The sequence below is a fragment of the Piliocolobus tephrosceles genome, chromosome 19 (genome assembly GCF_002776525.5).
Source record: "Piliocolobus tephrosceles isolate RC106 chromosome 19, ASM277652v3, whole genome shotgun sequence".
NCBI classification, from domain to species: Eukaryota; Metazoa; Chordata; class Mammalia; order Primates; family Cercopithecidae; genus Piliocolobus; species Piliocolobus tephrosceles.
This window is the reverse complement of record NC_045452.1, coordinates 28611839-28635555: the sequence shown is the minus strand read 5'-3', so window position 1 is coordinate 28635555 and position 23717 is coordinate 28611839. Positions and strand designations below refer to the sequence as shown.

At 55.7% G+C, this 23717-nt stretch overlaps 1 protein-coding gene across 1 annotated transcript in view; it reads left to right on the top strand.

Moving 5' to 3' along the window:
- Positions 1-7141: 7141 nt before the first annotated feature.
- The window catches only part of CERK (ceramide kinase), a 51876-nt gene continuing 35300 nt past the window's right edge, over positions 7142-23717 (top strand). The window contains exon 1 of the mRNA XM_023221708.2: positions 7142-7603. Within this exon, the coding sequence (XP_023077476.1) occupies positions 7462-7603 (142 nt within the window). The 5' untranslated portion in view covers positions 7142-7461. The remainder of the gene's footprint in view (positions 7604-23717) is intronic.

The window sequence follows — 23717 nt, the reverse complement described above, 5'->3', positions numbered from 1 at the left end:
GCAAGCGGGAGCCAGCAAAGGGATGGGAATGGCACAGGGTCCTTGGTTGGCTGGTGAAGCAGCCTGACCACAGAGGTCCCTCAGCTCCCTGCCAGGGTTCTCTCCTGGCACCAGGTACACACCTATACAAGAGGCCAGAGTTCGACTGGACAGAGGCAGACACCGGCTCTCAACAGCAGCGACGTGGTACTGGCTCTGTGCCAGGCTGCATGCAGGCATCTGCCTCTCAGCTGTCCTCTGGGGACCGGGGCCAGTGAGCAGGTGACCACGCAGGCCCAGGTGCAGAGTGGATTCAGGGCCTGGGCTCCTGACCCTGGATGGGACAGAGGAAGGCAGGTCCCTACCGTATCTCACTGTGTGTTGAAAGGACCACCTGCATCCACACCCCCGAGGAGGGTGTAGAAAGTGCGGATTCTCACCCCACCTGCCTCAAACCCAGTGAATCAGCATCTCTGAGGGTCTGTGCCTCCCGGCCCCAAATGCTCTCACCCTTGACCAGTGGACAAGCAAGGAGCAAAACTGGGTGCATCCTCAAGGGAGGAGGCATCCTCACAACCCCTCCTCTCCGTGGAAGAAGATTGCACGTGGAATTTTCCATATCCCACAAACATCCCTCGGTGGAGAGGCTGGGGCAGATCCACACGCCCTTGGCTCCGAGCAGCTGCTAATTGGTGCTGCTGTTCTATTTCTGCTCAGGGTCTAAATGAGGTCACCTCCCAGTGCCAGCTGAGATGAGCCCAGCAAGGAGAGCTCAGGGCCCAGGTGCAGCTGGCCCAGCCCGTCCCTGGGGTAGGCTGTATAACCTGGAATCAGGACAACTCGAGCGATCCACCTCCTACGAGTGAAAGGTTTCCCAGGACGTGGGACTTGAAGCGCTAAACTAGGAAAGTCCAGCAAACCAGGGGGATTTGGTCACCAGAGGACAGCCCAGGGACGTCTGGGTGTGCCTGCTCCTGTGGGGAGTGCATGGCGATCACAGGAACCCACTCCCCAGAGCCCCAAAACTCAGTCAGACCCAGCAGCTTGGTCCTGCCAGGATGGGAAGGAAGCGTGCAGCACAGGAGCTGCAGAGTACAGCAGGGATCCTGTCTGCCCCTTAGCATCAGCAAGGCCCTCCCTGAGTGGGGAGTGCAGCCCTCCAAGTGCCTCTGGCTGCTGCCTGGGGACAGAAGTCCCTCCAGAGGTAGCCCCTGAGGCTTCCTCCCCCGCCTTGGTCTTGATCACCATGCACAGACCAGCCTCAGAGAAACATGACCACAGCCACCACCGAGTGAACGCCGACCGTACCCCAGACGCTGGGCTCAACAGTCTGCCAGGGCTGCTCGCTCTGATTTTATGAACTAACATTTAATGAGCCCTTATTATGCCAAGCGCTTTGCATTTACAATACTATTTAACCCTCTTAACATCCCATGAGGTTGGTTTTAGTATCTGCACTTACGGAGGAAGAAACCAAAGCACAGAGAAATCGAGTGATTTCCGTAAGGCAGAGGTTCTCATGGGGGATTTGGCAATGTGTGGGGACACTTTGGGCTGTCTCTGGGTGAAGGCCAGAGATGCCGCTGCACGTCCTGCAGTGCACAGGACAGTCCCTGCCACCAAGAGTGATGTGGTTCCAAATGTCCACAGTGCTGTCCTGGGAAGCCCTGGCCCAAGGTCTCACCGCCCTTCCTCACAGAGTCTGGACTTGAATCTTGAGCCCTCAGCCACTCTGCTCTGTGATCATTATCCTCGTTTCACACGTGAGAGAAAACTGAGGCTCCAACAGGCGAGGCGAAGGCTCCCAGCGAGTGCAGGTGGAGCTGGGGCTCCTCAGGACCATGCCTCCCTTTCTCCGCCTTCCCTGGGGTGCTGTGGCCCCTGCTTTCCTCCTGCCTCTCTGGCTGAACCATCTCAGTTTCCTTCATGGGCTCCTTTTGAAGCTGTTCTATTTGTGCTCAGGGTCTAAATGAGGTCACCTGTTCGCTGCCCTGCCTTTGGGTGTTGGTGAATGACCAGAGTACTAATCCCACAGCAGGGCTATCCTGCAAGTGAACAGAAGCACCAGCAACAATGAAGACAGCACGGTACACAGAGACTAGGATTGTCCCTGATAATCAAAGACATGGGGCTCCCTGGTCCCCTCCCCTCCTTCCTTCAGCAGATCCACTCCCATCTGTTTACCAAAGAGTCTCCAACATGACCTCCGGACCCCAACACAAAACCCCACAGGCACCGTGGGATGCTCCTTGCTCATGCTTCCACCCGAATGACAGGGACCCATCCCCCCAGACAAGGCAGGGTACTGGGGGTCATTCTAGACTGCTTCCTCTCACCCCGTATCCTGTCAATCACTGCATCCCATCGTTTCTGCTTTTTGACCACCTTGATCCTAACCTATCTGTTTCCAGCCCTGCTGTCATGGCCCATCTGGGATACCCACTCCCTGGCTGAATCAGATCACCTGTCTCCTGGGCATCTTGCTATTTTCTCACTATTTTTTACAGGCCTCAAATATAAAAAGGTAAACAAGACACACCCAGCAAGCTATCTAGCCGGCCTTATCGGTCTCAAAATCACAGCTTATGGCACTCCTGAGTGCTCATGGCCTCTGTCTGTGTCCTCACAGCCTGGGCTCCAGGTCCCGTCTCCCCACTGATCCCACTCCACCTGACCAGGGTGTTCAAAGACCACTCAGCTGGACCCCATGCGGGGTCACAGATGTCACCGAGATGGGAGTCTCTCGGGGTAACTCTTCCCCCAAACTCCCAAGGCTGGACATTGTGGTGCCTCCAGTCCCTGGAATGAGTCAAGACTGCATTGCATCAGGGAGAAATGGACACCTTATTGAAGACGCCAGAAGAGGCAGGTGCACACCCTCCTGGGGGTGCTGGTAGACGGGCCTGCTCTCAGGGCATTTTCGGTTTGGAGCGGAAACCCCAAGCATGGCCAACAGGGTGCAAGGCGGTGAACAGGGCGGGATTCGGAGTCTGGCAGTCCTGGGTTCATTCCCAGTTCTGCCCCTGGCCTGCTGGATAACCCTGGCCTGCTCCTGTAGCTGCTCTGGGACTCAGTTTCCTTATCTGTAGTAGGGCAGTATCACCTTGAAGGTGAAATGTGCTAATGCTAAGCAGAGTGACAGACATCGTGTTGGTGCCCAACAGAGGCAGGTCACCCAGGCAGGAACCTGCAGAGTTTAGGCCAAACCCAAGCCTAGCCTTTGAGACCTCCCCCGGGGTGTGATGATGTACCCCGGCCCTCCAGGGGTGTGAGCGGTCCTGATCCCTGGCTGCCTTTGGAGCTATCCCAGGCTAGCCTCACCTCCCTAGCCTTTTAGCTTGGTTCCACTGCCTCCTGTGGGCCATCCTCCACTGCAGCCCAGGCTCTAAGTCTGTCTTCCCTAGATGGGCAGGCTGAGGCTGGGCAGAGCAGCACTGTCTTCCTGTAAGAGAAGCTCAGGCAGGACAGTCCTGCACGTCCTGGAGGGTGGAACAGACTGGTCTGCCCTGGTGCCCAGGGAGCAGTGCCCGCTGAGGCTGAAGCCTGGAGCTTGTGTCATCCACAGTTCCCACATTTCAGACTCTCCCATGGCAGGGAGACCCCAAAGCCTGGGACAGGAGAGCCTGGAGTGCCCCCGCAACCCATCTAATTACTTTTCTGTACAGCCGGAGCAGGCCAGGTTCATTTTGTGGGTCTTAGTTTTCATGTCTGTGAAAAGGGGTAAGTGATACCCATCTCCAGGGGCTATAGTCTGGATCACGTGGCGAACACAGGGATGTCTGTTTTGTAATGATCAGCTTACTCTCTAAATGTCTGGGCCTCTCGGGGCCCAAGACATTTCTTCCAGACCCTTGAGGAGAAGCCTCGGATTCTCTTTAAGGCAGTCAGCCTTGACGAGGAGCGTGGGAGGTTTCTCCTTGAGGGTGGAGGGCTGAGGGTAGAGGGCAGAGGATGTCATTCCTGGCAGCCCAGGTACAGCTGGTGCCGGGATCCTCCCACCCCAATCCAGCATTCTAGTTTCTGATGTCAGATGGTGGTGCTGACTTCACAAGACAGGGAGTCTCGGGAGATAAGCTGGAAGGACTGGCACAGCAAACAAGGCCAGGGACCCAGGAAGAGAAGGGAAGAATACATCAGAGGCCATGGAGGAGACCATACTAGGCGGGGCTGCAGGTGCCAGGCTCCTGCTGGTGGCCAGCGCTCCGTGGACAGGAGGGGCTGGGGCCTATGGTATGGATGACCCAGTGGGTAGGACACTCATGGGTATGGGGGTGGAACAGCTTAGACAGAACCTCAGAGGCCAGGTGGCCCATTGTGTGGGACAACCTGACCGCCCAGGGGAATGGGTGCTGGCCGCTGCTGGGCAGGATGTCTGGCTTAGCAGGCCCCAGGGCCATCAGGCCAGCAGGCAGCAGCCCAAGTCTGCAGACTGGACGCAAGATAGGGGCAGGTGGCAGGTCAGGGCCTGACTAATTAGGACCGGAACTCCAGGCTGCTGGGGCTGAGCCCATGCTCTCTGGCCTACCTGGCAGCTCAGGGCCCTGTGCAGAGCTGAAACCAGCCATGTACATAGCAGGCTAGCAACAGGCTGGGGCATCAATTGTTCTGAAGTGCCGTAAGGAGAAGCGAGGCCCTGTGGTAGCTGGGGGTGGAAGTGCCATGCAGCGAGCTGACGGGGGACTCTGTGGCATGAAGGGACAAGATGGGGGTTGAGGAGAAGGTGAGTGTGGGGCCTCCCAGGCAGACGTGTGGGAAGGGCATTTGGGGCAGGGCCTAAGGCGGGCAAGGTGTGCCTGCCAGGGAAGAGGTGGGTGAGGTACTGGGAGGTCCTCAGGCAGCCAGGTCTGGCCTCGTCTCCATTTTCAAAGCTCCTGTGGCCTTCGCAGCCAGCTCCTGAAGGGCCCCTTGGGTCTAACACACAGCAGGGACCTGGCAATTGCTCTGGGGTGGACTGTTCTTTCCTCCCATCCCTCCAGTGCTGTGCCCAGAGTCATGGCCCCACACAGGGCCCGATCCCCACCCAACCCCTCTCCCACGCAACTCAACTGCAGGATGTGCATCTTCTGGAAACTTGGGCTTCGTGACATCACCCTCTCTCCCTGTGCATGAGCATGGGGCCCTGCAGTGGCCAGGCCCCTCCCCAGCCCATCCTAGGACTATAGGTCCCCTGGGTCTGCTCGGGTTGCCATATCAGAATACCACGGACTAGGTGGCTTCAACAAGAGCAATCTGTCGTCTCCCATTAACAGTCGCAGAGGCTGCAAGTCTGAGGTCCGGGTCCAAGCCCACAGGATTGGCCTCCTGGATGTCCCTCTCTCTTGTTGCCCCTTCCCACAGCCACCCCTGTGTACACACGCCTCGGGGGTCTGTGTGTGTCCACATTTCCTCTTCTTTTTTTTTTTTTTTTTGAGACGGAATTTCGCTCTCATCACCCAGGCTGGAGTGCAGTGGCGCAATCTCGGCTCACCGCAACCTCCGCCTCCTGGGTTGAAGCAATTCTCCTGCCTCAGCTTGCGGAGTAGCTGGGATTACAGGCGCACGCCAGCACGCCCAGCTAATTTTTGTATTTTTAGTAGAGACGGGGTTTCACAGGCTGGTCTCGAACTCCTGACTTCAGGTGATCCACCTGCTTCAGCTGCCCAAAGTGCTGGGATTACAGGTGTGAGCCACAGAGCCCAGTCAACATTTCCTCTTCTTGTAAGGACACATTGGATGAGGGCCCACCCGAGCAGCCTCACTGAATCTCCTGTGTGTTTTGTAACTGATGTTGCTGTCTCCTGCAATGGAGCTCCTTCGGGGCCTAAGCAGTTCTGAGTCGTTTCTGGGCCCCCCACTCTGGCTGCAGGATTTTAAGCCGAGGTGTGCAGACAGGACAGAAACATGAATATGCCAGGAGGGGCAGGCAGAACCTGAGCACAGGGAGGCCCAGGGAAGAGGTCCCCAGCAGGGACACTGGTGCTCCTGGGCCCCTGCCCACGCCACCCTTGCCTGCCAACCTTCTTCACATGCAGCAGCACCCTCCTGCCACTGGCATGAGCTTTCCTTTCCAAGTAAGTTTCAGATCCACATTTCTCAGGCCTCAGAGTGGCAGCTGTGGGAGGGAGGAGGCTGGGCAGGCCTTGCTGCCGCACACCCCACTGTGTGCCACGATCAGATAGGGCCTGCTAGGACTCTGACTGGGCCCAAGGTGGCTGCAGGACTGTCCTGGGGCCTCCACTACATGGCCTGAACTTGGTGTCACCCCAGCTCTGCACATCCACCCAGGGGCTTGGCTCCCAGGGAGGAATGATTCATGGCTGGTTCCTGCCCTATAGACAGTCATAAGGAGCTGGCAGGATAAGACCTGTACATGGAGCCACCTGGTGCCAGGCACAGCAGCAAGGCCACGTGGACCTGGCCCACCCCACCTCTGTCTGCAGCAGCAGGGCTGGGCAGGGGAGCTGAGGGGTGGGGCAGGCCTCAGATCTCAGTGTCAGAACCAGACCTCAGTGTGAGCCTAGGCTCTGCCACACTGGAGCCCCGTGCTCTTGGGCAAGTGACTTAATCTCTGTGAGCACAGTCTTCACTGATAAATCAGGGAGGGATGTGCCCTCTGAACCAGGTTGTGGCTGCTCCCTATGGGGCTGTGTTAGGCACTGCGGGCACAGAGACTGGAGCTTGCATGAAGGGGCAGTGTGCTCTGAAGGCAGGGCTGGAGTCCCTGCAGGCTGGTGATTCCTTCAGCTGGGGGGTTGGGGAGGCCTTCCTGGGGAGGGGGGTGAATTGGGGCCACAGGGGCCATGTCTCTCCAAGTCTGGGACCCAGGCTCCGGTTCGTAGGGCCAGCTCAGGGGCGGGTGCTCAGCTGTCTGCTCTGTGGCTTCAGGCCCCAGAGCGTTCAAAGGGCCAGCGCCCCAGCCCCCTAGGAAGACCTCCGCCCCTGGAAAGGCTTCCCTGACTGCCGGGGCCCAGCTGCAGGTCCCCTCCCAGGCCGGCAGGAGGCCAGGATCGAAGAGGGCACCCGCCGCCCAAGGTCACGCCGCCCGTGGCGCCCCCATCCAGGCCCGCCCCGCGCCCGATCGCCAGGATTGCATTTCCGCGCCGCCGGGACCCCGCCTGATCCGCGGCCCGCGCGGAAGGCGCCACTGAGTCCCGGCCGGCCGCGGGAGCGCCAGACTCAGCACCCAGCACCCGCCGGCGAGGAGAGGAAAGGCAGCCGCCTCCCGGCCCCAGCGCCCTGGCTGCGGCCCGCCCCATCCCGGCCCCCTCCTCCGCCCCCTTCTCCCCTTCTCGGGTCCCCCCCGCCTCTCCCCGGCTCCCGGCCCCTCCTCTACCCACCCCTCCTCCTCGCCCGGCCCCTCCGCGGTCCCCGCCGCCCGCGTACGGGGTGACGCAGCGCCGCCTCCCGCCGCCTGCCGCCGGGGCCACTGCAGGGGCCGCTAACGGTCCCGCGCCCCTCGGCGTCCGCGCGCCCCCCGCCTGGCGGACAAGCCCGCCGGCGGCGATGGGGGCGACAGGGGCGGCGGAGCCGCTGCACTCAGTGCTGTGGGTGAAGCAGCAGCGCTGCGCCGTGAGCCTGGAGCCCGCGCGGGCGGTACTGCGCTGGTGGCGGAGCCCGGGGCCGGGAGCCGGCGCCCCCGGCGCGGGTGAGTGTCGCCGCCGCCCGGGTTCGACCGGACCGGGCCAGGGAGCGGGGGCAGCGTGGGGGACCCGGCTAGCGGGACCGGGTGCGGGGAGGGAGCGGGCGACCGTGTTGAGGCCGGGGGCCCTGGGAGCGCAGGCGCCGGGGAGGGTCGGGGCCGGCGGGAGGGAGGCTGGCGCCAGGGTCCGGGCTGGGCGCTACCGTCTGCTCCGGGAACCGGAGGACAAAGCGCCGCGCAGTGGAGCGGAGGCCGGCGCCCCATCCCCGCGGGGAGGTGGGACCTGGGGCGCGTTCACGGGGTCGTGGCCCCCGGTGCGGTCTGTCTGCAGGGCACCTCTGTACAAGACGGACTGTGGATGGATCCTGAGGGGGGTGCCAGGCGGTCCCCACCCCGCGCATTGCAGTTTAATCCAAGAACAGATGCTTTTTTTAAGCAGGGATCCGGAACCTGAGAGGCGCCCTTGCAGGGTGAGGACTTCCTGTTAAGTTAAAGAAAGAGCCCCTGACCTTCTGTGGGGTGTGCTCCCTACTCGGGATGGGGGAATTGATTTCGGTGCCACGGGTTGGCCACTTGCCCCGCAGAGGCCCTCCAGATGAGGAGAAGAGTGACTTTGATAAACATGGAGGACGCACAGCCCACCCTGGAGGGCCGCGGTGCAGCGGCGGGACGGCCTCCTCAAGGCTCTAGGGCAGAGCTCTAGGGCAGAGCTGTCTTGTGGCAGAGAGGTTGGCAGAGGCTTATAAAGAGATGCCCTTCCGCAGTCCGGGGCAGCGGGAGGATTGCAGCAGTTCAGGTCTGGACAGTGAGAAGGGGGAGGTGTTGGCGGCACAGGAGACCCAGGCTGCGTGGTAGCCGTGTGTTCCATTTCATTCATGCCCTCTTTGGCAAATGTTTATTGTATGCCTGCTGGGGACGGCCGGGGGCCAGCATGTGTGACACAGTCGCTGCTGCAGCAGAGCTTTTTTCCTTAAAGGGAGAGACAGGGCACACAGAGACAAGTGTGTGATGGAGTTGGGCACTGAGGACAGAGCTTGCAGGGTAGGGGGCAGGGTTGTGCAGGTGGGGCAGGTCACTGTGTGGTAGCTGGCGGTCTCAGCAGTCCTCACTCACACGGTGGCTTTGACCAGTGACCTGGAGAGACTGAGGGTTCTGCATTCCAGGGACAGATCCATCCAGGCAGGAAGAGCGGCGAGTGTAAGGCCCTGAGGCCACCAGGAGGCCAGTGTCACAGGAGTGAAGGGAGATGGGGGAGGGAGAGTGGGGCCCAGGTCTCCTGAAGCCTTACAGGCTGAGATGGCGACTTGCTTTTCACAGTGAGCAGAGTGGGAGCGCCTGGAGGGCCTTATCCAACTTAGCATTTTCCAGGGATCTCATGTCCTCTGCGTGGAGGACCCAGAAGAGGGATGGGTCCTGCAATGGTGAGGCTTTGGCCCTGTGCAGATGGGAGATGGCGGTGGTCAGAGTTGGATGTGGAGGGACTGAGTACGGGAAGGAGGTCTGTTGGAGCTGCTGTTTGCTAGAAGAGAGAGCCCTGCAGGAGGGCAGAGGGTTTGTTTTTGTTTTTTGTTGTTGTTGTTTTTCTTTTTTTTTTTTTTGAGACGGAGTGTTGCTCTGTTGGCCAGGCTAGAGGTCAGTGCACGATGTTGGCTCACTACAACCTCTGCCTCCCGGATTCAAGCAATTCTCCCTGCCTCAGCCTCAGAGTAGCTGGGATTACAGGAGCCTGCCACCATGCCTGGCTAATTTTTGTATTTTTAGTAGAGACGGGGTTTCCCCATGTTGGCCAGGCTGGTCTCGAACTCCCGACCTCAGGTGATCTGCCCACCTTGGCGGCCCAAAGTGCTGGGATTACAGGTGTGAGCCACAGCGCCCAGGCTCTTTTCTTTTTAATTATTGGGGTGAGTGTGGTGGAAGCCAGGATTCATGGTGGATGTGCAGAGCTGGGGTGACACCTTTTTACCCTGTGGGCAGATGGGGATGGTTGTGGCGGAGGCCAGGATTCCCTGGTGGATGTGTGGAGCTGGGATGACACCTTTAGACCTTGTGGGCAGTCAAGGTCAGGAGTTCTTCTGGGCGGTTTCTGGTGCTGAGCTGTGAGGATCTGCAGGTTGGGTGCTGGTGGGGACAGAGCTGAACGTTAGGTGGGGCCAGCGTCGAGGGGTGGTCTCAGACCCATGACCAACACTTGGTTTCCAGCCCTGGGGTCACCTATCTGTGGCTGGGCATCTGAGACTTGACTTTTCTAAGGTCTTTCTCATGTCCCTTTTGGGAGAAGTGTCACACCTCAAATATTACCTACCAGGACCCACACACAAGGAGAACAGATGCCTGGCCTGGGCCCGAAGGGTTTGTGCTTTGTTGTAAATCCCTAGGCTTCAGGAAGAAGGCTTGACTGCCTCCGCAAGCGCTTCCTAAGTGTGGGCCGCTGGGCTTCAAACCGGATGGGTTCCTGAGGGGCAGCTGCTCCCATCCTAGGGGTGAACGGGCTGATCGGCAGGGACTGGAAGTGACTGGCCCAATCAGCTGCTGTGCTTGTAGCCACTGGGCTGTAAGGCCTCCCGCAGGCTCCAGCGGCCACGGAGACACCAGACCCCACCTTACAGGGCGTCTGTGTGGGAGGTCAGTCATCACTGCTTTCTGCCTTGGCGTCCCTGGCCAGCTCCCATTATAGCTTCTAGTTGCCTGGGTCAGGGCTTGATGCGGTGCGGCGTCTGCTTTTGTCCAACGTGCTGGGGTTTGCCTCTCGGCATGCTTATTGCTTCACTCTCGCTAAGCCGAGGCGTTTTTGTGCAGGTTCATCCTGAGCTGCCTGACTGGCCTGCTGGGAGCTTGGTCCCTCTTGGAGAGGGAGGGCCCTGGTTGGTGGGGCCATGGCTGGTGGGCTCCCTCCGGGAAGCAGCCTGCCCTCTCCACCCAGGAGTGCTCTCCCACGCGATGGAAAAATCTCAGCAAGTTGGGAAACGCTAAGTTGTGAATGAGTTCAGAAATACAGCCACATTGTCTCTTGGGTTTTTCTCATAACTTTACAGTCCTCAGAAGGAATCAGGCCCAGGTTCGATTCTTATGTGCTTGAGGTCAGTAGGGCCATAGGAGGGCAGAAGAATGTGAACCAGCTCACAGGATACTTAATTTGGTCAGCAAGGTGGCATTGCCCAGCCCTTGCCACTCCCCCAGGTGTATCTGGGCACACTGGTATTGACTAGGTTAAGGAATGAGAGGTGGAGAATTGTTCTAAAACTGGCCCTAGGAGACCTGTGAGATGAGGCAGGAACAGCCCTGGAGCTCCAGGTGACTGATGGGCTAAGGACAAAGGCAAGGCCACTGTGTGTGCCCTGCTGGGATGGACACTCAGTTATTCCGACTCCTTTGTTTTCGCTGTAGCATCACCCCTATTTCAAATGTGGACAGTAGGAGTGGGAATTGACTGGGTCCAGAGGCAGTGATGTACAGGGGGAGCTGGCTTTGAACGCAGGCACATGCACTTTCCTCTGTGGATCATCATGCTGGGACAGTGACTGACCTGTACAAGAGCAAAGACAAGGACTAGCAATTCGGATCGCTGCAGCTTCCTGGGCCAGCACCTCACCCAGGCACCTGAGGAAGCTGCGACAGCCGTGCCCTGGGCCACTAGCCTGGTGGGAAGTAGGGCAGGACAAAAACAGGAACTGGAAGTGGGTCATGCTTGTTGAACTGGAAACACTGCGTTGATATCTGGGTTATTTCCCCTGGCTGTCGCAAAACACACTTAGATAAACGCAGGGCCTGGGAAGTGTGTGTGTGTGTGTGTGTGTGTGTGTGTTGGTGGGTGAGGGGGCTGCTGCCCAGGCTCTACCTTTGTGGGAGGATCCTACCCTTCCTTGCACTAACCCCACTTGGGATGTCCCAGGCTGGTGGTGAACTCACTGCGCAGGTCAGTGCTGTCGTGTCCTCAGCACACCCTGCAAAGTGCCTGGCAAAACATAGGCATGCCACAGATACTTTACAATTTTTCTTTCCCGCTTACAAAAGTAAGTCATGTTGATTTAATAATATCTACAAAACACAGAAAGCATACACAAAAAGTCATTCTTCGACTCAAATGTGATTAATATTGGGTATTTGTGTATATGTAAATATGCATGAAAGAAAAGTTGAGAAAACATACTGCAGAGTGTTTTCCACGCTACTAATTCCCCTCCTAAAACATGATTTTAAAAAATTGACTTTATCAAGGTCTAATTTGCTGCAATAAAACTCAGACATTTTAAGGCACATAGTTGGATAAATTTTGATAACTGTGTGCACCTGTGTAAACATCACCCGGCTAGCAGCAGCCCAGAACCTTCTCCTGGGCCCTGGGCTGTTTTCTCGCCAGGGACAGGTGCGATGCTAATAGAGTTTCATGTAAATGGAATCATGCCATGTGCACTTCTTTGTGCCCGGCTGCTTTATCTCATTTTGTTTTTTTTTAAGATTCATCATGTCAGCGGTTCCATCTTTCTGGTTACTAGTCATATTGCATTGTGTGGGTACACTAGTGTATCCGTTTACCTGCTGATGGGCTTCTGGACAGTTTGCAGTCCATTCATCTTGACTATGTGGATAAAGACACCCTGATCCTTTGGGGGCTATGCTTTTGCTCCTCTTGGATGCGTATTTAAGAGTAGAAAGCTGAATCATAGGAAAATGTGTATATATATATATATATATATATATAATATATATGTATTTTTGAGTGTATATAATATATTTTATTATATTTTTGGAGTCTTCTTCTGTTCGCTAGGCTGGAGTGAAGTGGCGAGATCTCGGCTCACTGCAACCTCCACCTCCTGGATTCAAGTGATTCTCCTGCCTTAGCCTCCTGAGTAGCTGGGATTACGGGCACCTGCCACCACGCCCGGCGAATTTTTGTATTTTTAGTAGAGACGGGGTTTCAGCATGTTGGCCAGGCTGGTCTCAAACTCCTGACCGCAGATGATCTGCCTGCCTCGGCCTCCCAAAGTGCTGGGATTACAGGCGTGAGCCACTGCACCCAGCTGTGAATTCTTACAAGAAAATAGAGGACAGTTTATAATATTGGAATGGGAAAAGGCTTTCCTAACCAAGATGGAATCCAGAAAGAATAAAGAAAAAGCTAGATTATTTGACTCAATAATTTTAAAATGTCTTTTGTAAGATACCATAAATTTTTTAAAAAATGATGGGGGCTGGGTGCTGTGGCTCACACCTGCAATCCCAGCACTTTGAGAGGCTAAGGTGGGCAGATCACTTGAGGTCAGGAGTTCCTGACCAACCTGGCCAACATGGTGAAACCCCATCTCTACTAAAAATACAAAAATTAGCTGGGTGTGTTGGCATGCGCTGTAATCCCAGCCACTCAGGAGGCTGAGGCAGGAGAATCGCTTGAACCTGGGAGGCGGAGGTTGCAGTGAGCTGAGATTGTGCCACGGTACTCCAGCCTGGCAACAGAGCGAGACTCTATCTCAAATAATAATAACAATAATAATAACATAAAAATTAAAAATGATGGGGGTACTATTTGCAACAAATAGGATAGAGAAAGGGTTAACTTTTTTTTTTTTTTTTTTGAGATAGAGTCTCACTCTGTCGCCCAGGCTGGAGTGCAGTGGCGTGATCTCAGCTCACTGAAAGCTCTACCTCCCGGGTTCATGCCATTCTCCTGCCTCAGCCTCCTGAGTAGCTGGGACTACAGGCGCCGCCACCACACTTGGCTAATTTTTTGTGGTTTTTTTTGTGTGTTTTGTTTTGTTTTGTTTCATTGTTTGAGACGGAGTCTTGCTCTGTCACCTAGGCTGGAGTGCAGGGGCGTGATCTCAGCTCACGCCTGTAATCCCAGCACTTTGGGAGGCGTGAGCCACTGCACCTGGCCATCAATTTTTATATCAGTTTAAAATGTTTAAAAAATGTTAACCCAGCCGGGAGCGGTGGCTCACGCCTGTAATCCCAGCACTTTGGGAGGCTGAGGCGGGCGGATCACGAGGTCAGGAGATAGAGACCATCCTGGCTAACACGGTGAAACCCTGTCTCGGCCTTACAAAATAATGTTCCAAATATCCAGAAAACAACCCATAATTACATTATTTTGTAAGGCCGAGTCCTGTTAATGTTTTTTGGAGGCTGGGTGTTGCGCATGCCTGTAGTCCCAGCCACTCAGGAGGCTGAGGCAGGAGGAGCATCTGACGCCAGGAATTCGAGGTTACAGTGTTCCATGATTGTACCACTGCACTCCATCCTGAGTGACAGAGCAAGACCCTGTCTCTTAAAAAAATAAATAAATAAAAAATAAAGTCCTTTGGATAATTTTTCTATTTAATTACATTAATTTATTAATTTATTTACAGTTTCACTGTTTTGTAGGCCGGAGTGCAGTGGCTTAGTTTTGGCTCACTGCAGCCTCAATCTCTTGGGCGCAGGCCGTCCTCCTACCTCAGCCTGTCAAGTAGCTGGGACTACAGGCATGTACCATCATTCTGGCTAATTTTTAAAATTTATTTTGTAGAGACAGGGCCTCACTATGTTCTCCAGGTTGGTCTCAATCTTCTGACCTCAAGCAGTCCTCCTGCTTCAGCCTCCCAAAGTGCTGGACTTATAGGCATGAGACACCAGACCCAGCCAATGTTTCTTTCTCAAAAGCAGGTACTCAGTCTGGCTAGGCACAGATGGCAGGTCTGTCTCACGTGGCGAGGGAGGTGGGCCCTGGCTGCCCAGCCTCCGAAGCCCTGGCTGCCCTGGTTTGGTCCCTCAGGAACGAGGCTGGACTCATCTGGTCATTCTCAGAGCCAAGTATTCCTGCTCCAGCCCCCTCTGCTCTGAGCGCCCCTCTGCCCCCAGCACACCCTGGCTCCTCTGGGACAGGGCCTGCACCCACCCTGCTGCCCCATAGCTCAGACATCCCCGAGGCCAGAGCTGGAGGTAAACCTGGCTCCCAGCCGTTGACTCTGCACGCCAGCCTCTCCAACCAGCAGGCCTGCCGCTGTGGATCTCTGGTGTCCTCGGTTCATTGCCTGTTTCTTCTGTCTTGTCCAGAGTTTTTAGTTGTCGTGGGTGGGAGAGACAGGCAGTCGGGTTGCTTCATCCTGGCCAGAACCAGACGTCTGAGTGCTGCTTTCCGTTTAGGCCCGTGTGTGCTGTGCCCTGTGCTGCTGTGGGCTTCACACCCGATGGGATCCTCACAGCCCTCTGAGACGCCCCTTGTTGTCTCCTTGAAGGTGGAGACGTGGGACTTAGAGCTCAGCTCACAGGTGGGGAGTGGGGACTCAGAGCAAGGCTGCTCCAGAATCTGGGGTGCGCTCCCTCTTCAAAGGCAGGGACTCTGGGATTTAAGTAGCTCCCGAGGCCTTTCATAGCAGGGTACATGGCGGGAAGAGCAGGGTTCCTGGAGCAAAAATCAGTCCAGTGCCCATGACACAGTTCCCTGAAGCACCGTATGGTCCCTGGAACCCTCAGCCCCCCCCGTCTCGTCCCTAGGATGGGAGGCGGACGCAGGTTTCCTGCAGCCTGACAGTGGGCGTGGAGTGGGGATGGCAGGTGTTCTGTGTTGAGAGGCCACGTGGTTGGGCGTGGAGTGGGGACGGCGGGTGTTCTGTGTTGAGAGGCCACGTGGTCGGGCGTGGAGTGGGGATGGCGGGTGTTCTGAGAGGCCACGTGGTTGGGCGTGGAGCGGGGACGGCGGGTGTTCTGTGTTGAGACGCCAGCAGGTTGGGCGTGGAGCAGGGACGGCGGGTGCTCTGTGTTGAGAGGCCACCTGGTACGGACTTCAGTTCTGTGGGTGTCATCTGAGCAGGTCTAGGATTAGCTGGTTCATTTCCTGAACCCAGAGACGGCCTGCACAGGTGTGTGATTCCAGCCTGCCGTCCAGAACCTCCTGGCTTAACAGGAAAAATACAGTCCTGTGTGTTGGCTGCCACGTGGGCTGTGCAGGTGACATGCCCGTCCACATGCCACAGTCCTGTTTCCTGAGAGGAATGATTTGGCATCCTCGGGTCCAGGCCTCTTGTGCATGCTAACGGAGCATCCATGCTAAGGAGTGGTGGGGCTGGCAGGGCCGGGGTGCAGGGGTTGGGGCATGCGCAGGACGTTCAGAAGCCCTTGGACCTTGGGTGGTCACCGGGTGGTCCTGTGGGGTGCTGACCAGGCCCCTGCCTGAGAGTAGGGCAGGCAGACCAAGCACCCTCAGGCTGGTATCAGGGGACGTTAGGATGCGGAAGGATTTCTGGGGTGGGTTCCACAGGGAATGGACACTGTTTACTTGAGATGTGTCCCTAGAACTAAAAAGGCTGGGCACAGTGGCTCATGCCTGTAATCCCAACACTTTGGGAGGCTGAGCGGGTGGATCGCTTGAGTTCAGGAGTTAGAGAGACCAACCAGGGTAACATAGAGAGACCCCATCTCTCCAAAAAAAAATAGCTGGGCATGGTGGCACACACCTGTGGTCCCAACTACTTGGGAGGCTGAGGTGGGAGGATTGCATGAGCTTGGGAGGTTGAGGCTGCAGTGATATGAGACTGCACCCATGTACTCCAGCCTGGGTGACAGAGCAAGACCTGTCTTAAAAAAAGAAAAAAAAGAGAGAGAGAGAGACATTGGTGGCTACTAATGGTGTGCTGACAAGGGTCAAAGGTCACATTTTATGGCATGAAATAGCAGTAAGTTATAATTGGCAGGTACCTTATCCCAGCATCATGAACTTTGGGGGCTTGCTATGAGATTTTCTTCATCATCCGTGTGGTCAGAATAACCATGGCTCAGCCTCACTGTGTTGCAGAGCAGAGGTCTTTGGGCTAAATTTGCCACATATTTTTTTCTTTGTTTGATTTGCATGGTGAGTTTTTCTTTTCCTTTTAAAATTGTAACTAATGTTCTACAATCAGAAGATTTCCCATAAAAATCCAAACTTGGGCACATCCCTGTGTGACAGCAGCACCTGCAGCGGAGACAAGGGCTGGGGACACAGACATGCAATCGTGTCTGGATAAGTCGCAGCTCAGGGCTGACCTATGGGCACCACATGGGTTCTGGCTTCTCCCACCTTCCGTCTGTGTATCCGACCCATCAAGGGCTGTGTTGGGGTGGACGTGGTGGGCGGGGAGGAAAGGGGGACAGTTTGACCACTCTCTGAGTTTGCTGCTCGTGGGATTTCTGGACTCTCCCTGGCAGTGGTGGGCAGGGCTGGTTTTTGGTCTTCCTTGGCATAGACAAGCATTCACCTTTAATTTTTATTGAAGATCAGATGTTCACACGGCTCGTGTTTGTTGAGTGGCAGGTTGCCAGGGAAATGCGTTTGCGTTGCGTGTAATTGCAGGGGAGTCAGGACTCCCAGCCGCCCGGATCTCCTGGGTGTTCTTCCTCTGGGGTGACCCTTACTGCTCGGACTCTAAGCAGGCCGGGCATGCGGAGGTCAGCGTGGCCTGTGCCACTTCCCCTGGACCTCAGCATCCCCTGCACTGTGTGGGTATGATCCACAGACTTCCACACTGGACTGGGCACTGCTCCAGTGGGCACAGTGGGCAGCGGCCTGCTCTCTCACCCGCTTCCCTCTGCCGGCTCTCACGTGGCAGCTTGCTTTAGTAGAGAGTCCCAGGGACAGCTCCGCCCTTGGCTGTGAACTTGCTTTTGTCTCATTGCATATCCCAAGAGGCGAAAGACATCTGGGGCCTCCCGACGACTGCGTGAGGTCTGGAGCAGCGTATTCCGCCACCTTGACCCTGCCCTGCCATGAGCATGCTCACACATGTGTACCCGGGTCACTGGCAGACACTCAGTGCTCCTGTGACACACGGGAAACCTGTGCACCCTCCTGCTGGACGGGAGGCCACTGTGCGTGGCTCAGTTTGATCCAGGAACTTCTAGTGTCAAAACTGATTGACAGCAGGCACTGTTTTCATCTGTGAGTCACCAGCGTGAAATAAATTTGATTTTAGTGGATCACCACAAGCACTAAAAAACACAGAGAACAGAATGGAAAAAGAAGCAACTGGAAGTCAGCGTGCTCTCAGCTGCCCCTAGCAGGCATCACCTGGACTGCTGCAAATGCTGCAGCGGTCTGCAGAGAGGGAGCCAGCAAGCACGTGAGCCGCCCGAGAACCAGGAGGCCAGGCTCACTCGCTGACGTGGCATTTGATTTTTCTGGAATGCGATGGCCATTTGATCATTACCTTTATTGGAGAGCTCACTGCATGTCAATATGGTCACCGTGGTGTCTCATGGGCAGGAGAATTTATCTCTGTCAGCAAAAGAATATAAAAGTGCCCCAAATTCCCACCTTCCGCCCTTTGCAAGATGTTCCCACAGCGTCTGTCCAGCTGGGTCAGGTGTGTTTTCTCCCGCGGATGCTGTGGCGTGTCCACACACCTCGTGCTGTGTGGGATGCCGCTTGGAGCCAGCACATTGAGACTCACCCTCGGAGGGCAGTGCCTTCTGCTTCTGGAGAACCGTCTGCATTCTCCTATGTGCCAGCCCTCGGTGGCCCCACTGCCGTCCACATGACCTGCCCTCGGATGAGCAAGCAACAGCTCTCCACCCGACGGACGCTGGCGAGCGTTTCCTGAGCCCCCGCAGGGAGCTGCTCTCCGTTTGTTCAGATTCTCGGCCCAGTTCTTTGTTTCCTAATTAGAAATGCGAGTTTCGAAAACTCAGGCGTAATGCCCGTGACACACCGAGGTGAGGAGAGCGGGAGAAGGGGTGAGCGCTGCCAGGCCGGAGGCGTCGCACTGTGGAGTCCTCCGCTTAACACAGGGACAACGGCCTGAAGGAGGCAGAGCCTCCCTCTTGAGCCCAGCCTTTTTTTGTTTTGTTTTTTTGTTTTGTTTTGTTTTTGAGACGGAGTCTTGCTCTCTGTCGCCCAGGCTGGACTGCAGTGGTGCGATCTCGGCTCACTGCAAGCTCCGCCTCCTGGGTTCATGCCGTTCTCCTGCCTCAGCCTCCCGAGTAGCTGGGACTACAAGTGCCCGCCACCACGCCTGGCTAATTTTTTGTACATTTTTAGTAGAGATGGGGTTTCGCCATGTTAGCCAGGATGGTCTCGATCTTCTGACCTCGTGATCTGCCCACCTCAGCCTCCCAAAGTGTTGGATTACAGGCGTGAGCCACTCTGCCCAGCCGAGCCCAGCCTTTTTGACAAGAAGGGAAGCCATCATTTATCGGACATTTTTGTGCTTGAAACTTTTTCACCCTTTATCTTACTACAGTTTCTTTCTTTTTTTTTTTTTTTGAGATGGAGTCTCGCTCTGTCACCCGGGCTAGAGTGCAGTGGCCGGATCTCAGCTCACTGCGAGCTCCGCCTCCCGGGTTTACACCATTCTCCTGCCTCAGCCTCCCGAGTAGCTGGGACTACAGGCGCCCCCACCTCGCCCGGCTAGTTTTTGTTTTTGTGTTTTTTTTACTAGAGACGGGTTTTCACCGTGTTAGCCAGGATGGTCTTGATCTCCTGACCTCGTGATCCGCCCTCTCAGCCTCCCAATTTACTACAGTTTCTAAAATCCCTGTGGGGTTCATCATTCCACCCCCTTTACAAGCTCCAGGCCTAGCGGCTCACCCGCAGTAAGACAGCAGCCGCATGCAGGCCAAAGCCACGCCAAGTCCAGCCACTCGTCGCCGCCTGGGGAATGTGTTCCCGCCCTGGCCGCACCACTTCAGGTCTCCTGAGTCAGCAAGGAAGCCCTTGTCCTGAGCCGTACCCGGTGCAGTTGACCCCCAAACAACATGGGAGTCAGCGCCCCAGCCCCGTGCAGTTGAAAACTTTTGACTTCCCCAGCACTTAACTACTAACAGCCTACTGTTGATTGGGTGCCTTGCGATAACATAAATAGCCGATGAACACGTATTTCCTATGCGGCCTGAATTATATACTGTATTATTACAATAAAGTAAGCTATAGAAAAGCAAACGTGGTTAAGAAAACCCTAAGGGGCCGGGCGCGGTGGCTCAAGCCTGTAATCCCAGCACTTTGGGAGGCCGAGACGGGCGGATCACGAGGTCAGGAGATCAAGACCATCCTGGTCTACACGGTGAAACCCCGTCTCTACTAAAAATACAAAAAACTAGCCGGGCGAGATGGCGGGCGCCTGTAGTCCCAGCTACTCCGGAGGCTGAGGCAGGAGAATGGCGTAAACCCGGGAGGCGGAGCTTGTAGTGAGCCGAGATCGCAACACTGCATTCCGGCCTGGGCGACAGAGCGAGACTCCGTCTCAAAAAAAAAAAAAAAAAAAAAAAAAGAAAACCCTAAGGAAGAGAAAATATGTTTACTATCCGGCAAGTGGAAGTGGATCGTTACAAAGGTCTCCATCCTGGTGATCTTCATGTTGAGTGGGCTGAGGAGGAAGAGAAGAGGAGGGATCAGTCGTGCTGTCTCAGGGGTGGCGGAGGCAGACGAGATGGAGGAGGTGGAAGGGGAGGCAAGAGAGGCAGCTGAGCTCAGTGCCACTTTTATTGAAAAATCCAGCTGGGCGTGGTGGCTCATGCCTGTAATCCCAGCACTTTGGGAGGCCGAGGCGGGCGGATCACCTGAGGTCAGAAGTTCGAGACCATCCTGGCCAACATGGTGAAACCCCATCTCTACTGAGAGTACAAAAGTTAGCCACCTGTGGTGGCAGGCTCCTATAATCCCAGCTGCTCAGGAGGCTGAGGCAGGAGAATCGCTTGAAACCAGGGAGCGGAGGTTGCAGTGTGCCGAGATCACACCACTGCACTCCAGCCTGGGCAACAAGAGCAAGACAACGTCTCAAAAAAAAAAAAAAAAAGAGAAATGAAAACTCCCCACATCAGTCGACCCTCGAAGGTTAAGCCCATGTTGTTCAGAGGTCAGCTATATTCTTCTTCTTCTTTTTTTGTTTTCCTGAGACTGAGTCTCACTCTGTTGCCCAGGCCGGAGTGCACTGGTATAATCTCGGCTCACTGCATCCTCCGCCTCCTGGGTTCAAGCAACTAATGCCTCAGCCTCCTGAGTAGCTGGGATTACGGGAACACACCACCATACCTGGCTAACTTTTGTATTTTTAGTAGAGACGGGGTTTCACCACGTTGGCCAGGCTGGTCTCGAACTCCTGACCTCAAGTGATCCATCTGCCTCGGCCTCCCAAAGTGCTGGGATTACAGGCGTGAGCCACTGTGTCCGCCCTGTGTTCTTATCCTTGACATTCCTCAAGCTGTGCAGACAAGATTGAATTTTATTCCTCTATTAACTTTCCTGTCCCTTTTTAGAGACAATAATTCCATGTATTAATCTGTGTAAAAGGAACATGTGTGTAAACGAATGACCCCCGCTGGCATCTGTGTCTTTTTCTCACACCACAGGAGCAGGCACACCTTGCTGCAGGTCCAGCGTGGCAGAAGGTTCCTGGACTCACCCCACGGTGTCCTTGGTTCAGTCTCTTGTCCTGTCCTGAACACTTGTAGTTATTCAGTCATACTCAAGTGGGATCATCATCCCTCCGCCCAGAGTGGCCCCCCTCTCACAGCCGCTCGCCCTCTCCCTCCCAGCGGCCTCTGCCTCTTCCCAGCTCCTGCCCCTGCGTCGCCTTCCTCCACCCACGGGGAATCCTCTGAACCCTGACCCTGACGTTGACACTGTCCCCGCCCCCTCTCCGCCCCCAGGCCTGCGTCACTCCTTCCGGCAGGACCTGTGTGGACCACCTGGCCTCATGCTGGCACCCCTGGCACGGCATGGCCTGCAGCCTGGTCCGCATGGCGAGTCCCTTCCTGGGCTCTTGGAGTCTGTGGGACTGAATGTGCAAGGCTGAAAGTTAGTAACCTGTGGACTCAGGTGACTGTCCTGGAGTCACTCGTAACTTACTGTGCTATCTGTTGTGCAGTTTCCTAAACCAGTCCATCAGATGTTGGGGAACTGACCTGACTGCTGACTCTCAGACCATGGCTTGTTCTCCCTGCCTGTCGCCGCTTCTTATCAGACAGCCATGGTTGTGGTTATCCACAGGCACTAGCAGGTCCCGAAGCCTGCGCTCAGCCGTCCAGGAAGATCGCAGTGTGCATTGTCATATCCGTAGGTGGTGGATTCCTGACTCACTGTCTGTGTCATTGAGCCCTGCCCGAGTGTGGCCCGTGCTGGGTCCCGGAGCTGCAGAGGCCTGGCATTAGCTCTGTCTCATAGGACGAGGATGCCATGGCGTCAGGTGCACTCACAGGGTTTCAGTGCCATGGTCACGTCCCTGCAGGACTCGGGGGGCAAGGCCAGCACCTCACAAAATAGGGGGTGGTTAAGGAGGCGAGCTGTGCCAGACGAGAAGAGCCGCATCCGAAGGCTGGTGGCGGAGACAGGGAAGCTGATCCACGTGCGGGTGTCTGAGATGCCCTGAGATCCCGCGTGGCTGTCCTGTATGGACGCCAACCCGCAGAGCGGAGAGGGGCCTGGAGCATCGGGGTGCAGGGTTCTAAGGGAGAGGAGAATAAGAAATGGGTGAAAATTGTGTTCTAGAGTCACAGCCTTGAGGGCAAGATGGGAAGCCAGGGCCTGGTGTGGTAGGTCATGCCTGTAATCCCAGCACTTTGGGAGGCTGAGGTAGGTGTATCATCTGAGGTCAGGAGTTCGAGACCAGCCTGGCTAACATGGCGAAACCCTGTCTCTACTAAAAATACAGAAATCAGCCGGGCGTGGTGGTGGGCGCCTGTAATCCCAGCTACTTGGGAGGCTGAGGAGGGAGAATCACTTGAACTAGGAGGTGGAAGTTGCAGTGAGCCGAAATTGCGCCACTGCATTCCAGCCTGGGCAGCAAGAGCAAAACTCCGTCTCAAAAAAAAAAAAAAAAGGTGGGAGGCCAGGAGGGAGGCCCAGGTAGGGTGCACTGGAGGGTGGGGTCCCTAAGAGTCTCTCTGGACCCCACATTCTATACCCAGGAGCAGGATGCACACGGACACCTCCTGGGACCTTGAAACCTCCATTCTCCAGCCAGACTTCTTCCTCTGTAACCCTCTCCCCAGCAAGTCTGCTCCCCAGGGGCTGGCTTCATTTCAGAGGGAATCAGGAGTCCCCACTACTGATTTTTCAAGGATTTCTGCCGTGGTCAAAGGCCCAGTTCAGTCACTACCCTCTTAGGTTCCTAGAACTTAATTTCCATGGGCAACAACTTTAAAAATGATGCAAAATCACTACAAATGTTATAGCATTCTTTTTTGCATTTAGCTACAGCAAAAATATAGTATTTTAGCTATATTGCAGGTTTTATAGCCAACCTAGGAAGCTAACCACAAATTATAACGTTCTTCTGTATAAAAATATATCATACATGCCTAACAGTAATTCCAGAATAAGCTTTTGGAAGCCAGCTTGCTCAAACTTGGCTTTGCTGTCTTCAATCTCATGCTGTCCTGGACAAGTTCTTTCAGGCCTTGGACTTCAGTTACCCGTCACCTCCCATGGCTCTGCTCCCAGCCCAGAACTTTCTTTGATGTGCAGGCTGTAATTGCAGCTGCCCACCAGATGAACATGCCCCAGGTGGCTCCCGTGGAATTGGCCCTTCCTGGTTCCCAGGGTGGAGCATGTCCGGTGCTGTCATCCCCTGGGTCCCTGGACGTCCCCCCGCACTCCAGTCCTGCCACACTTGGGCTCTGCCTCACTTGCACGCTCCGTGGTTCCAGCTGTCCCGGGTCCTGTCACGTGTCTCCCTCCCACTTGGATTTCCGAACCAGACACTGTCCTGCAGACAGAGGCCGTGTCTTGAGCATGTTTCTCCAAATTTAAGATGGTAGCTGGGCCAGAATGGTCAGCATTTGCTGCTTGAATGTCTGAGCAAATGGTGTGAAAAGTCGCAGCCTCCATCTGGTGACTCGGCTGAATAAAACATCCCGCCGTCTGGTAACATTGAGCTGCCCGCAGTTATTTAGCTCTGAGTTTAAAAGTGACCTATAACCGTCCTTTTTATTTTTTTTATATTTTTGAGACGGAGTCTCGCTCTGTCGCCCAAACTGGAGTGCAGTGGCCGGATCTCAGCTCACTGCAAGCTCCGCCTTTCGGGTTCACGCCATTCTCCTGCCTCAGCCTCCCGAGTAGCTGGGACTACAGGCGCCCGCCACCTCGCCCGGCTAGTTTTTTTTGTATTTTTTAGTAGAGACGGAGTTTCACTGTGTTAGCCAGGATGGTCTAGATTTCCTGACCTTGTGATCC